This window comes from Orcinus orca, chromosome 20, assembly GCF_937001465.1.
Source record: "Orcinus orca chromosome 20, mOrcOrc1.1, whole genome shotgun sequence".
NCBI classification, from domain to species: domain Eukaryota; kingdom Metazoa; phylum Chordata; class Mammalia; order Artiodactyla; family Delphinidae; genus Orcinus; species Orcinus orca.
Genome location: NC_064578.1, coordinates 58,618,902 through 58,631,499, shown reverse-complemented (window position 1 = coordinate 58,631,499; position 12,598 = coordinate 58,618,902). Strand labels below are relative to the sequence as shown.

The following is a 12,598-nucleotide window of genomic DNA, read 5'->3' as shown; positions in this document are numbered from 1 at the left end:
AGGTCTCTCCTGGCCCCTCTGGCCCAAGCCTCTGCAGAGACTGACAGGGCAGAGGAAGTCGCAGCTCAGGAGGACAGGCCCAGCTCTGCCCCGCCAAGGTGTGTGCCCCTAGGGGAGACGCTCCCCATTCCAGCCTGTTTCCCCCTTGGGACGGAGGATCCCAGCACTTCCCAGGTCGGCCTTCGCTTCAGCTTCGGGCTCCTGTTTGGTCGGACACACACACACACACACACACACACACACACACACACACACACACACACACACACACACACGCCTCCCCCAGTTCCACACACACACACACGCCTCCCCAATTACACACACACGCCTCCCCCAATGCCACACACACACACGCCTCCCCCAATTCCACACACACACACGCACACGCACACGCACACGCACACGCACACACACACACACACAGACGATGCGCTCGACAGGCCGAAGGCGGGCAAAATCGCCATAGCAACGACAGTCTCAAGCTTTCGATTGGCTATAAGCACTGGCGCGCCTTCTCTGCTCCTCCCACCAGGCTCCGGGAGGGGCAAGATGCGCGCGCAGCCCAACAGAGTGGCGGGGCGAAGGCGGGCCAGGTTGCTATGGCAATTAACGTCACGCCCCCATCCCAGAATGCGGCCTCCGATTGGTCCGCGTTGCTGACAACCTCCTAGCTTTCCCCGCCTCGAACACCGCTTAGGTTTGTGAGCGGGAAAGACTCAGAGGATGGCAAACTCGGAGGACGGAGGAGAGCTGCGGTTTCGGGGCCCGGGGAGGAAGGAAAAGCGAGGCTGCCCTGTCAGGGTGTGGAGTTGAGGGGAGGTGTTTTGCAGAAAGCTCTCTGGTCCCTGTTCGAATCCACGCCCTGCCCCGCCCCCAGCCTCAGTTTCCCCATCTGTAAGCTGGACACTTCCGCTCTCAGGGTCCAGCGAGGGCCCCCCGTGGGCCTTATTCCCTCGGCCTGAACAGAAGAGGCCCCAATGACAGGAGACGAGTGTGGTGTGGGCAGAGGCCTCCCCGACCCTCGTGAGGAGAAAGGCTGGCTGGATCCCGGTAGAGTGGAGCACTCGGCGCCCCTCGGGGGCAAACGCAGGAGACCTGGCGGAGGGCCTGGAAAAGGTTTGGGGAGTTGAGGGCCCCACGAGCGTGGAGGGGGAGGCAGTGTCGCCAAGATGATGGCTCCTCTCCTCAGCCCTCTGGACACCATCTGCCATGCAAAGTCCCTCGTTCACAAGGTCCCCCGAGTCCCCCCTTGGTACACAACAGGCGCTCAATAAATACTTGTGGATGAACGAATTCTTCCTGCAAGTAGTTTATTGTCTCCCGTTTTACAGAAGCGAGAACCAAAGTCTGGCCGGTAAAGGCGTCCCTGGGCACCCATGCCAGGCACTGAGGCTAACCCCCACTCTCTGGGTGTTCACAGGCATTGGGACCAGTGGAAGGAGGAGTAAGCCTGGGGCAGATACGTTGGGGGGAGGGGTGCGTCCGGCAGGGATGGAATGGGCATTGGGAGGGCCGGGAGAGCACAGCTCCAGGTGGCCACAGTGGCTGGCAGGCAAGTGTCGGGAGGAGTCCCCTCTGATCCTAGCCCCGGGGTGGTTTCAGGCAGCCCCTTTGTTCGTGGGCAGTGGGCGGGCAGACATCGAAGTCAGCTTCATTTTACGGGAAGAGAGACTGAGGTCTCAGGCTCCCAGCTGGGAGGGTGGAGAAGCAACCCTTCCCCACAGTCCCGAGGAGGAAGCACGTTAGGACAGGGAGGAGCCAGCTCTGCCCACTGCCCTCAGCCACCAGCTCCCCGCTTAGGCCCCCCCCCCCCCCCCCCCCCCCGCCTCAATGCCAGCTGGCGTTACCCCTTAGCATCCTTAAAGATACAGCCCCGGGCTTCCCTGGTGGCGCAGTGGTTGAGAGTCCGCCTGCCGATGCGGGGGACACGGGTTCTTGCACCGGTCCGGGAAGATATCACGCGCCGCGGAGCGGCTGGGCCCATCAGCCATGGCCGCTGAGCCTGCGCGTCCAGAGCCTGTGCTCCGCAATGGGAGAGGCCACAACAGTGAGAGGCCCGCGTACCGCAAAAAAAAAAAAAAAAAAAAAAGATACAGCCCCGAGGCCTCTTCCTCCAGGCAGCCTTCCTTGAACACCCTCAGGCAGAAAGCATCATCTTTCTCTTCCGTGCACCACCAGCCAAGGGCCCCTTCTGACCCCCCTGGCTGGGCCCATCCCTGCCAGTTCTACTCCCTCACCGTAACTCTCCCAGCCTGGGGGTTAGGAGGGAAGGCATGAGGAGGGGCATATTGGATCCCAACCTGGGGTGAAGTGAGGCAGACTCGGGGCTCCAGGGCCTGGGGGGGAGACAGAAAGTCCATGTTTAGTTTGTGCAGAAGGTGGCTGCTATCTACACCACTGTGACTAACCCAGGAAGGCTTCTGAGAGGAGGACCACTCTCCCTGCTGAAGGAGGGCTGAGGCTTCATTCACCCTGGTGTACAGCAGGCTTGCCACAAAATGCTGATGGAGCCCTGGAGGAGGTGAAGTAACCGACACTGAGTATTTAATGAGTGGAGATGGGGGTGATGAGGGCTCTAGTGGCTAAGGAGAGGGGCCAGGGATGTCCAGGAGCGATCCCTCACCCCAAATCACATGACACTGTCTGACCCAGAGGGCAACCTTGGCCTCTTTGAGGCTCAGTGACCGCAGCTGCCCCTCAGCATATTAGGAGAATCTCAGAAGCCACTAGCCATAGGGGAAGTCGAGGTCCCATTGCAAGTTGATATTCAGGACCCAAGTGGAAGCCAGTTTTTGAGGCTCAGGCCCTGTCTGTCTCTCCCCAGTCCTGGCCAGGCCACACCTCCCCCTTCAAGCCCAAGCCCCAGCCAGATCTGTAAGGCAGCAAATGCAGGACCAACATGGAGATGGCTGGATCCCACCCAGGCTCAGCCTGCAGGCAGCAACTCCACAGCCTGGGGAGGAGTGGGGTGGTTGGTCCTGCAGTGGGCCACTCACAGGTGTGGCCAGGGAATAGTCTGCCATCCAAAGATGGGGGCCCCCAGCACCTGCAGAAAGCCCAAAGGATGAGTAAATCAGAGACTTAAGCTCTGGTGCCAGCCAAGGATGAGCGTTCTCCTGGAGTTCTGATGATTGGGGTGTATTCAGTAGGACACTTACGAGGATCAGGGATGGGGTACCCCTAGCAGGGCCACTGCACGATGTTGGTCAGAGGGACCCTGCAGCTGGACTCCCACAAGAGCTGAGGATCGAGTGTACCCCCAGCTGGTTTATGAGTGCCTCCCAGCAGGACCTTTACAGACATGGGGGTCCCACAGCTGGATGCCCACAGAGATTGGTGTCAGGGGTGCTCCTTGAGAGGGTCCCTGCTCCGTGCTAATGATGCCAGGCCTCTCTAGAGAAATGGGTGCTTGCCATGCGCCCTCTAAGGCCTCCACGGGGATCATGGCGAACATCAGGATGACACTGGGGTCCCCAGGCCTGAGGCAGAGCCTGCGGCGCGGATGCTTTTACTGCGCCCCCCACCGCCTCCACCCGCCGCGTGCCCGCGGGGCCCAGTCAGGCCAAGCCTCCGCCCCCCACCTGCGGTCCAAGGACCCGTCCGGCGTCTCTGTCTCTTCGGGAACCCCCTCGGGCTCCAGCGCGTCCTCTGCCGCCCCCGGTGGGGCGGCGTTCAGGTCATGGCCCACGGGGCGCGGCATCCAGCCGGGGATCCAGGGCGCCGCCGGCGTGGGCCGAGGCAGGAACCAGGAGAAGCCGGGCGCCGGGGCGAGCGCCACGAGCTGGGGCCGAGCGGGGCTGGAGGTGGTGGCGCGCGGGATGAGGAAGAAGATGTAGAGGCCCGTGACCACGAGGCCCGCGGCCACAAGCACTGCCAGGGCGACGGCCGCGTGGAAGACCCGGGCCGAGCTGGCCAGCGTCAGGCGGCGCGACAGCGGGCGGCCGAGGCGCAGCGGCGGCGGCGGCGGCGGCGGGGGGCGGGCCTTGCGCGGTTCGGGCGCGGGCGGCGGCTGCCGCACGTAGAGCAGGCCGCGCCGGCGGTCGAAGCGCACGGAGCCCTGGAGCGGCGGCGGGGCGCGTGCGGAGCCGGGCAGCAGGCCGAACTGCGTGGGCAGCGCGGGGAGCTCGCGGCGTGGGGCCAGGCGCGTGGGCGCGCGGCACACGGGACAGGCCACCGCGTCGCCGCCGCCCGCCGTGGCCAAAGACAGACGAGCCAGGCACTCGAGGCAGAAGACATGGCTGCAGTCCAGGCACTTGGGCAGCTTGAATACGCTGTCGAAGGGCGACACGCAGATGAGGCATTCCACGGGGGACGCGGGCGGCAGGATGGGTCCCTGGCTGCCGTCCCCTTCCTCCTCATCACCCTCGTCTTCGTCCTCTCCCCTGCTGGGGGGCCGGAGTGTGGACGGCGAGCCCGGGATGCTAGGCTCCGAGCCCAGGGGGACCCGGGGGCGGCGGATCCAGGGCGGCCGAGGGCAGGGCATCTGGACCCGGCCTGCAGGGACAGGCGGTCAGGCAGCGAAGGGGCCGGGGGGAGACGCCAGAGGGGATCTGGGGAGGGTCAGGGGCTGGGCTCTGGAAGGATCACCCCACACAGGGCAGGGGCGTCCAGAGAAGGGGAAGCAGAGCCCAGTAGGCAAGGAGACTGGGAGTTGGGACAGAGGAGTGTGCAGGTAGAGATCTGGACTGGAGGCACACAGGCAGGTGAGACCCAGAGGGGTTCCGAAGAGGATTAGGGACAGGGACAGACAAACGGAGCACCGCAGATTCTGAGCTACACTTGGGGGATGCCCCAGCCAAGAGCCAGGTGGACCTGGGTGACTCCAGGAAGGATCCCAGACAGGCGTGGAGAGGAGACAGGGACTCCCAGGAAAGCTGGGCAGAGACAGACCCTGGGAGACCACAGAAGACAAACGGGAAAAGCAGATGAAGGAGGATGGAAGCTTCAGGATAGGTGGCCAGCAGCCCAGGAGTCAGACTCCCCAGTGACAGACCCCAGCGGGCCAGCAGGCTCTTCCCACCTGCTGGTGCCTCCTCCCTCTGGCTGGCGCCTCCTTGCCTGTTCTGCCTGCAACCCTCGGCCTACCTGCCGCTGGATACTAATGCTCCTCCCCATGGGAGGGTGCCTGTGGTGGGGCCACTCCCTCCAGATGCCAGGTTCCCACCACACCTGTCACACTGCCCTCCCCGCCCCTAGGGAGGTGGCCACCAGGACAGGGAACACCAAGCCCGACATCGGCCAGATGTCGGGGGTGCAAGGAAGGAGGCACAGGCTGACAGGACGTTGACAGTCCAGGCTCATCAGGAGGGGGGGTCCCCACCACCACTCCCAGTCTTCAACACCTCATGAATCCTCCACCTAGAGCCACTGGTGGGGTGAGTGCAACCTGGGGTATCAGTGGCTCTGGGCAGGGGCAGCGTGTCCAGGAAGAGTGGGACTTCTAGAGTCCCGGGCAGGCTGACCCCACAGTAGACTGGACCGGACCAGCCCTCTCCAGCCAATGACAAGGGGCTAGAAACTGTCTTGGTCCAGAGCCCAGGCCTTGGCTTCCTCACCCTGGGGCTGCTTCCTGGCAACACACCTCTCAGGGCAGTGGGCTGCAGCCACCAAGCCCCTCCCCAGACCAGTGACATCTCTGCCAGGACAACCCCACCCCTCATTTTCCAACACCTGCTGGAACAGTCCAGGCAGCCAGGCCTGCAGCCCAGGGTGCCATGGTTCTGAGTCAGTGGTGCTTCCTGAGCCGAGCACTTCCCTGGTGGGTCCAGGTCCCAACAGACCAGAAGACATGCCAGGAACATGGGCAGCTCCTCAGAAACACCAGTCATCCTGCCCCTCACCCCCTGCTCCCAGATACCCTTCCCCATTGAGCACAGACAGTGGCACAGGTGGGTGGGGCCACCCCAAAGGGCAAACAGGTTTATTGCAGCTGTGGCCAGGCAATCAGCGGTTGGACTTGGCCACACGTTCCAGCTCATCCTTCTTCTTGATAGCGTAGGAGTTGGAGGAGCCCTGCAAGAAGGGATGGTTAGTTCCAATGTCGGAGGACCCTCCCCTTGAGACTCGCGCCCCCCCCCCCCCCCGGTGTCCTCACCCACCTTGGCAGCGTTGATGAGCTCGTCTGCCAGGCACTCGGCAATGGTCTTGATGTTCCGGAAGGCGGCCTCACGAGCACCTGTGCACAGCAGCCAGATGGCCTAGGGAGCACAGGGGTTCCTGTGCTAAGTAGGGGTTGCCCCTACACCACGCAGGGACACGGCTCTCCAGTACCCTGGGACCCAACAAATGCTGCCTACCACGTTGCCATCCGCAGGCCAACTGAGGCAAGACACAGTGGGAGCCCACAGCGCTGCCCAGGTGCCATGCTGCTAGATCTGGGATCAGACTGAGGGGCACAAAAAAGTGTGCGGACACAAAGGCTGAAGCTGGGTCCCTGATGACAGGTGACTTAAAACTAGCCATGACAGGGAAATGCAATGTGTTCCTGGCCTGGAACCCTTGACTGAAAACGAACAGCTAGAAAGGGTATGCTTGGGGACAGCTCCATAAACTGGAACAGTGATGTAATGTCAAATGTTAGATTGCTGTTACATTTCTTGGGGGTGATGGTGGGGACAGAACATCTTTATTCTAGGGGGACACCCACTGAAATGTTAACAGGGAAATGGTCAAAACACCTGCAACTGATTCTCAAATGGTCCAAGAAAATAAAAAAAAAAACAGTGTAAAAACATATACCCAAATGAAACAGGCCCTTCAATCTAATGCTGCCCAGGAGAGGGCCCAGAGCTAGGACGTGCTCTGCGTGGGGTGGGAATCCAGGAAGCCTTTATTACCTGACACTCAGGTAAACATGCAGACAGAGATGAACATTCCCACTTGCCAGCCTCTGCTGCCCCAGGCAGGATTCTGCCAGAGCCTGGTGGCTGTTCCTGGCCACCCACGTGTGCCCCAAAGCCCCAAGCCCACCTGATTCACACGGCGCAGCGGGGACACGTCCACGGCCTGCCGCCTCACTGTTCCAGCACGCCCAATGCGGGTCGAGTCCTCCCGGGGGCCGCTGTTGATGATGGCATTCACCAGGACCTGCAGGGGGTTCTAAAAGAAGGGGGCCATGAGCCAGATACCGGGCAAGCATCCCTCCCCGACCCTTCACCCCTAAAACCTGGAGCACGCTGGCATGCATATCGTGGGGCGGCCATTGGCTTTAGGGTGTACTAAGGGCACTCTGCCCCACCTGGCCTCAGGGCCCTACCTCGCCTGTGAGCAGATGGATGATCTCAAAGGCATGCTTGACGATGCGCACAGTCATGAGCTTCTTGCCATTGTTGCGGCCATGCATCATCATGGAGTTGGTGAGGCGCTCCACGATGGGGCACTGCGCCTTGCGGAAGCGCTTGGCCGCGTAGCGCCCTGCACTGTGGGGCAGGTATTTGGCATACTTCTCCTTCACTGCGATGTAATCCTGGGGCAGCAGGAAGAGGGGGTGAAGGGACCACGGTCAGGAGCAGGACGGATCTTGGCAGGGGACCAGAGAGACTGAACACCCACTCAGGGTAGCCCCCACCCACCTGCCTGCCACAGAAAAGTAAAACCGAAGCAAGTGACTTTACCAGGACACTAAAAAGAGTACTTCCTTTCTAATGGGAGGAAGGGTATGGAAAACTAAGTAGACAACCACCCACGATACCAGTCTTGTTTTAAAAGTGTTCTTCACTCTGCACTGACGTTTTATGTCAAATAACTCTTTGTTCTGGAGGGGCTGTCCCGTGCACTGTAGTATGCCAGTAGCACTCCTCATTACTGACCCCCAAAAATGTACCCCTAAAGGGGTAGGGGTGGGGGGAACTAACCCAGAGAACCAGTGTTTCAAAACAATCATTCAACAATCTTGCCTATATATACATACATATTCCAAGGTAGTGTCTAGAAACACTAAACCATTCGAGGGGGTTGAGTCAGAGAACTGTCTATGTGAGGACCACTTTTGATATTTCCAGTACGAAACCTACACAAAGTCATTCTACCACACACACATGAGAACATGTACAAACAATGAGTTTCTACAAATACAAGGATTAACAGGAAAAGAACACAGAGGATTCTGATGTAGGCACAACAGTCTGGTGTCTAGCCTGGAGAGGACCACTTGCACAAACAGGCAAGTAGACAGACAGGTGTCCATGCAGGGACTCACACTGTGCCAAAAAAAAAACTGCGAATACCAAATGCCCCAGCAAGTGTTTGGTCAAGCTGTTGGGCCCCATGGTAGAGCCCAGCACAGCTTTCAAGAGAGTGAGAACTCTGATACCAGCTGACTTCTGCTTTCCCAGCCCCTAGGAGAGGACCAGGGGAAAGTGAAAAATCGTTTCTACATTATTAAAGGGTTGTACAAAAAAAAGCAAGAAAAAGAAAACAAAGAAGTAAACACGCATGTGACAGACCACATGTGACCTACAAAGACTTTATAAAACATTTACTAACTGGCCCTTTTAAGTTTGCAGACCTCTCCCCCAACAAACCCATGAAGGAAAACAGTTCTACAAGACATTGAGTGAAAAACAGGTTTGAATTCTGTTAGGCTCAGTACCTAGGTACCATGATATATTTAGAGGCAACAAAAAGTTTTAATTTCTTTTAAAAGAAGAAAGGGAAAAATATGATCAAACCTGAATTTTATTCGTCATTATACCAATGCAGTCACAAAACAAATTTCTTTTTATGAAGGCCCCACAAAAGTCCTAATGAGGCCAAGTGTAAAACAGTATGGGGGCAACATACAGTGGGAGAACTCCCATTTCCCAATTTCAAAACCTATTACAGGGCTTCCCTGGTGGCGCAGTGGTTGAGAGTCCGCCTGCCGATGCAGGGGACGCGGGTTCGTGCCCTGGTCCGGGAGGATCCCGCGTGCCGCGGAGTGGCTGGGCCCGTGAGCCGTGGCCACTGGGCCTGCGCGTCCGGACCCTGTGCTCTGCAATGGGAGAGGCCACAACAGTGAGAGGCCCGCGTACCGCCAAGAAAAACCAAAAAAAACCCCTATTACAAGACAGTGTGGTACTGGCAAAAGGATAGGCATAGAGACCAATGAAACAAACCCTTACATCCTTGCTCAACTGATTTTCAACAAGGGTGCCAAGACCATTCAATGGGATAAATACTCTCTTCAACAAATGGTGCTGCGCATGGGGGATCTTAGTTCCCCAACCAGGGATCGAACCTATGCCCCCTGCATTGAGAACACAAAGTCTTAACCACTGTACCGCCAGGGAAGTCCCTTTACCTTTCTGTTCTTAATTTCACTGATTTCTGTTCTGATCTTTATGATATCCTATCTTCTACTTTGCTTTAGTTGTATTTTGCTCTTTTTATTTTTTGAGGGGTGCTGAGATTATTGATTTGAAACTTTTTTTTCTTTTCTAACAAATCATTATTATAGAAAGTTCCTTCAGTACTGTTCCAGCTTTATCCCACAAGTTTTCATTACAATTTATTCAGTTCTAACTACCCCTTGAGTCCCTTAGAGACTTCCTCTATCACCCCTGTATTATTTAGAAGTATATTGTTTCATTTCCTACTGTTTGGAGCATTTTCTGGTATCTTTTTGTTACTGATTTCTTATTTGTTTCACGTTTGGTTTGATTGTTTAAATTTGTTCAAGTTTGTTTTATGACCCACGGTGTGGTATATCTTGCTGAATGTTCTGTAAGGCTTCTTGAGATGAATGTGTATTTTGCTGTCACTGGGTGAAGTTTCTATAAATGTCTTCACAATCCTCTTGGTTGGGGTTATTACTCAGACTTTTTACATCCTTGCTGACTTTCTGTCTAGTATTTCTGTCAGTTGCAGGGAGAGGGATGATGAAGTCCTGAAGTATAATTGAGAAACTGTCTATTCCTCTTACAAGTTCTGTAAGTTTCTGCTTCATGTATTTCAAAGTTCTGTTGTTTGGTGCATACACATATAGGATTGCTATGTCATCTTGGTGTACTGACCCTTTAATCATAATAAAAGGGTTCATTTTCTTGCAAAAACAAACAAACAAAAAATGGTGCTAGGACATATACATATAATGTATAAATGAGATTGAAGTTACATTTTATTGCCTAAATTTAAGTACGATACAGAAAACTCCAAGAGACAAAAACAAAAGCTGCTGGGACAACTGGATTTCCCCACACAAAATGATAACGTTGGGCCCTTACACTTTATGGGACTTGAGCATCTGCAGATTTTGGTAAACTTGGGGGCTCTTGGAAAGAACACTCCTCAGATACTGAGGGATGACGGTAAGGCATTTAGATTTTTAGGCATTTGAATCTTTATAATTTGACTCTTCCCTCCAAGGCACAACTTCTGAACTTGAAAAATATTGTCCATTTTTATTTAATTCTAAAACATATAATTTAAATAAAATTTTATAGCCTGAACGAAGTATTGTCCTTGTCATCTTCAATACTTGAGGAAAATAAGAACACTCAAAACTTATAGATGACCTTTAAAAAATAAAATATATGAAACTAAAAAGATAAATAAATTGTGTATTTCACTACAAAACAATTAACTAAACAACTTGTGGGATGTGATACTCCCTCTGAGGAAGGAACCATCTCCTGACAAAAACTGTAGCAACCTCTAACAGGATACAAGGAAAAACAGACACGATGGGTGTGGTGATCCAGGGATCCCTTCTTTACCTGTCCCATCTTCAACTCTACTTAGTGGGACAGCTACAAGTTTCAAGCGACCCCACCCCCAGCTGGGAAGCACAATCATTACACCCTCCTCACCTGCAGGGAAATGTCATTGATCTGCACATCATCGGTGCTCCACTTCCCAAAGAGCTTGATGTCGGGGGTCTCTGCTACTGCAGGTGCAGCTGTCTCCCACTCCGTCATCCTAGGGACAGAAACTGTCAAAGCCCAGGCACACTCACCACAGACTCTGAGGTTAGCGCACAACCTGAGAACTGGGAAGTTAGCAGGAACTGAGAAAGGCTGTGAACATCTGAGTCCACCTTGTGGAACCTTAAAAAATCCACTCATCTGTCAGCAAGAAACACCTGTCTCTCACCCAGAAACCCTGAGGCTAACAGCTGGCACGCACCCCCTCAACGGTTGCAAGGCGGCCCAGACACGGGCAGGGGATGCCAAATGCCCTGATGCTGCATCCGCTCGAAGTCAAACCCCAACCTTGTTCTTCAAGAGCTCTGCGACCCTAGGAGAATCTACAAGCCGCTGTGGACTCAGCTTCCTCATCAGTAAAACAGAAGGAGCAATGGTATGAATTCTGCGCTTTACCAGTGCAAAGGTCGAATTTGGTGTCCGACCCCGACGGGGGGATTAGAGGCTGCTACTTAGGAGAAAGCGTGCCCAGACCAAACTGTGCATCGTGCATGTAAAGATAACGGGAACTTCTTATAATAAATAAAGTACAACTGCACAGACCAGGCCAACATTCCCCAGTCCGCTGGGGGCAAGGCTACGGCGGCGGCGGGGCATCAGCAAAGGGGCGAGAGTAACCTTCCCCCCGCCTCCATCCTTGTCCCCTGCTCGAGGGAAGCCCCCAGTCTCGGGTCCAACCCACGGCTCCCGGAAGACCCTGAATCGGCCTTCAGACCTCCGACTCCGCGGCAGCCTCACCTTAAGCAGCACCTGAGACGTCTCGGTCGCTTAGCATAGACCACGCGCCGCCCTGGCACAGACGAGAAAAGGCCGCACGCCCCGGGCGGACGCTTTTAAGGGAGGCGAGAACTTCCGGGTCACCGAAGGCCGCGCGTGCGCAGAAGAACAAGGCGTATTTACGGACCAATTCGGAGCGAGCATGTAAAGGCGCCCTCTGGGACAAACGGAAACCGTAAACCCCCGGCGCATGCGTACTTGCAGAAGCGGGCCCAAAGGTTGTGCCTGGCGGATGTCCAACTTCCAGCACTTGCCAGTTCGTAGGGGTCCCCTGCACAGGCGCAGAGGTCTGTATGAGGTCAACGCCGCCATGTTTGATGAGGGCAGAAGTCTGGCCCGCGCTCGTCGCTGCCCATACAGGACCCGGCGACTCAGTGAGGCCAGGGCGTCGCGACTGCTGTCCGCTGTGGTCCGGGCCCCGCGCGCGTGGGCGGGCACCACTCGCGGGCCCCCCTCCCCCACACTCGCGCGCTCTGGGCTGCTTGGGGCCTGAGCCTCCGAAAGGGGACCCTTCCCTTCACCCCATGCCGGGGTCCCCCCGCGACCGACCATTGTCTCTCTTTGGCCCCCGCCTCTCCTGCCCCATTACCGCGTGCGGGAGGTGGTCGGGGAGGTGCCCTGGAGGAGGAGCCTGAGGGACAGCCCCCGCCCTTTTTGATCCAGCTGGGGCCTGTGCTGCCGAGGTCACTGATCGAGTGCAGGGCAGGCACGGTGGTGCGTGCCCTGCGCACTCTGCAGCCGCACCCAGTGACACCGGCGGTCTGCGTGGAGAGCACGTGCCAAGACTTCACATCCCCCGCCTAGACTCTGGAGCCGAACTGGGTTGTGGACGCCTCCTCGGCGGGCTTCGCAGAGGCAGCGACCACTGTAGCTGCACACCCATGCTGGCTGCAGATGGCAGGGAGCGGCATCTGGCAGAG

At 56.6% G+C, this 12,598-nt stretch overlaps 2 protein-coding genes across 4 annotated transcripts; both read right to left on the bottom strand.

Moving 5' to 3' along the window:
* Positions 1-1,293: 1,293 nt before the first annotated feature.
* Positions 1,294-5,750, bottom strand: RNF225 (ring finger protein 225). 3 transcript variants are annotated; one of them, XM_049703319.1, is made up of 3 exons: positions 5,021-5,750; positions 3,582-4,494; positions 1,294-2,336 (listed from the first exon to the last, which is right to left on the bottom strand). In XM_049703319.1, the coding sequence occupies exons 2-3, from the start codon at positions 4,481-4,483 to the stop codon at positions 2,234-2,236; spliced, it is 1,005 nt and encodes a 334-aa protein (XP_049559276.1). In that variant the 5' UTR covers positions 4,484-4,494; positions 5,021-5,750; the 3' UTR covers positions 1,294-2,233. The 3 variants fall into 3 exon arrangements, with proteins under 3 accessions (XP_049559276.1, XP_033267700.1, XP_033267698.1); XM_033411809.2 differs by having other exon boundaries at positions 1,294-2,512; positions 3,582-5,750; XM_033411807.2 differs by having other exon boundaries at positions 1,294-5,750.
* Positions 5,751-5,891: 141 nt separating this feature from the next.
* RPS5 (ribosomal protein S5) lies at positions 5,892-11,795 on the bottom strand. The gene is made up of 6 exons (XM_004283249.4): positions 11,640-11,795; positions 10,788-10,896; positions 7,256-7,465; positions 6,970-7,098; positions 6,099-6,197; positions 5,892-6,012 (listed from the first exon to the last, which is right to left on the bottom strand). Exons 2-6 carry the CDS (start codon positions 10,893-10,895, stop codon positions 5,944-5,946), a joined length of 615 nt encoding a protein of 204 aa, XP_004283297.1. The 5' UTR covers position 10,896; positions 11,640-11,795; the 3' UTR covers positions 5,892-5,943.
* Between the last annotated feature and the right edge of the window lie 803 nt (positions 11,796-12,598).

Excerpts from the sequence above, each read along its gene's own strand:
- RNF225 (XM_049703319.1), bottom strand. The coding sequence starts at position 4,483 with ATGCCCTGCCCTCGGCCGCCCTGGATCCGCCGCCCCCGGGTCCCCCTG. Across the intron at positions 2,337-3,581 it reads GACGGGTCCTTGGACCGCAG|GCCCTGGAGCCCCGAGTCTG; the intron begins GTGGGGGGCGGA and ends TCTCCCCCCCAG.
- RPS5 (XM_004283249.4), bottom strand. The coding sequence starts at position 10,895 with ATGACGGAGTGGGAGACAGCTGCACCTGCAGTAGCAGAGACCCCCGAC. Across the intron at positions 7,099-7,255 it reads TCCATCTGCTCACAGGCGAG|AACCCCCTGCAGGTCCTGGT; the intron begins GTAGGGCCCTGA and ends CCCTTCTTTTAG. Across the intron at positions 6,198-6,969 it reads CGCTGCGCCGTGTGAATCAG|GCCATCTGGCTGCTGTGCAC; the intron begins GTGGGCTTGGGG and ends TGTGCTCCCTAG.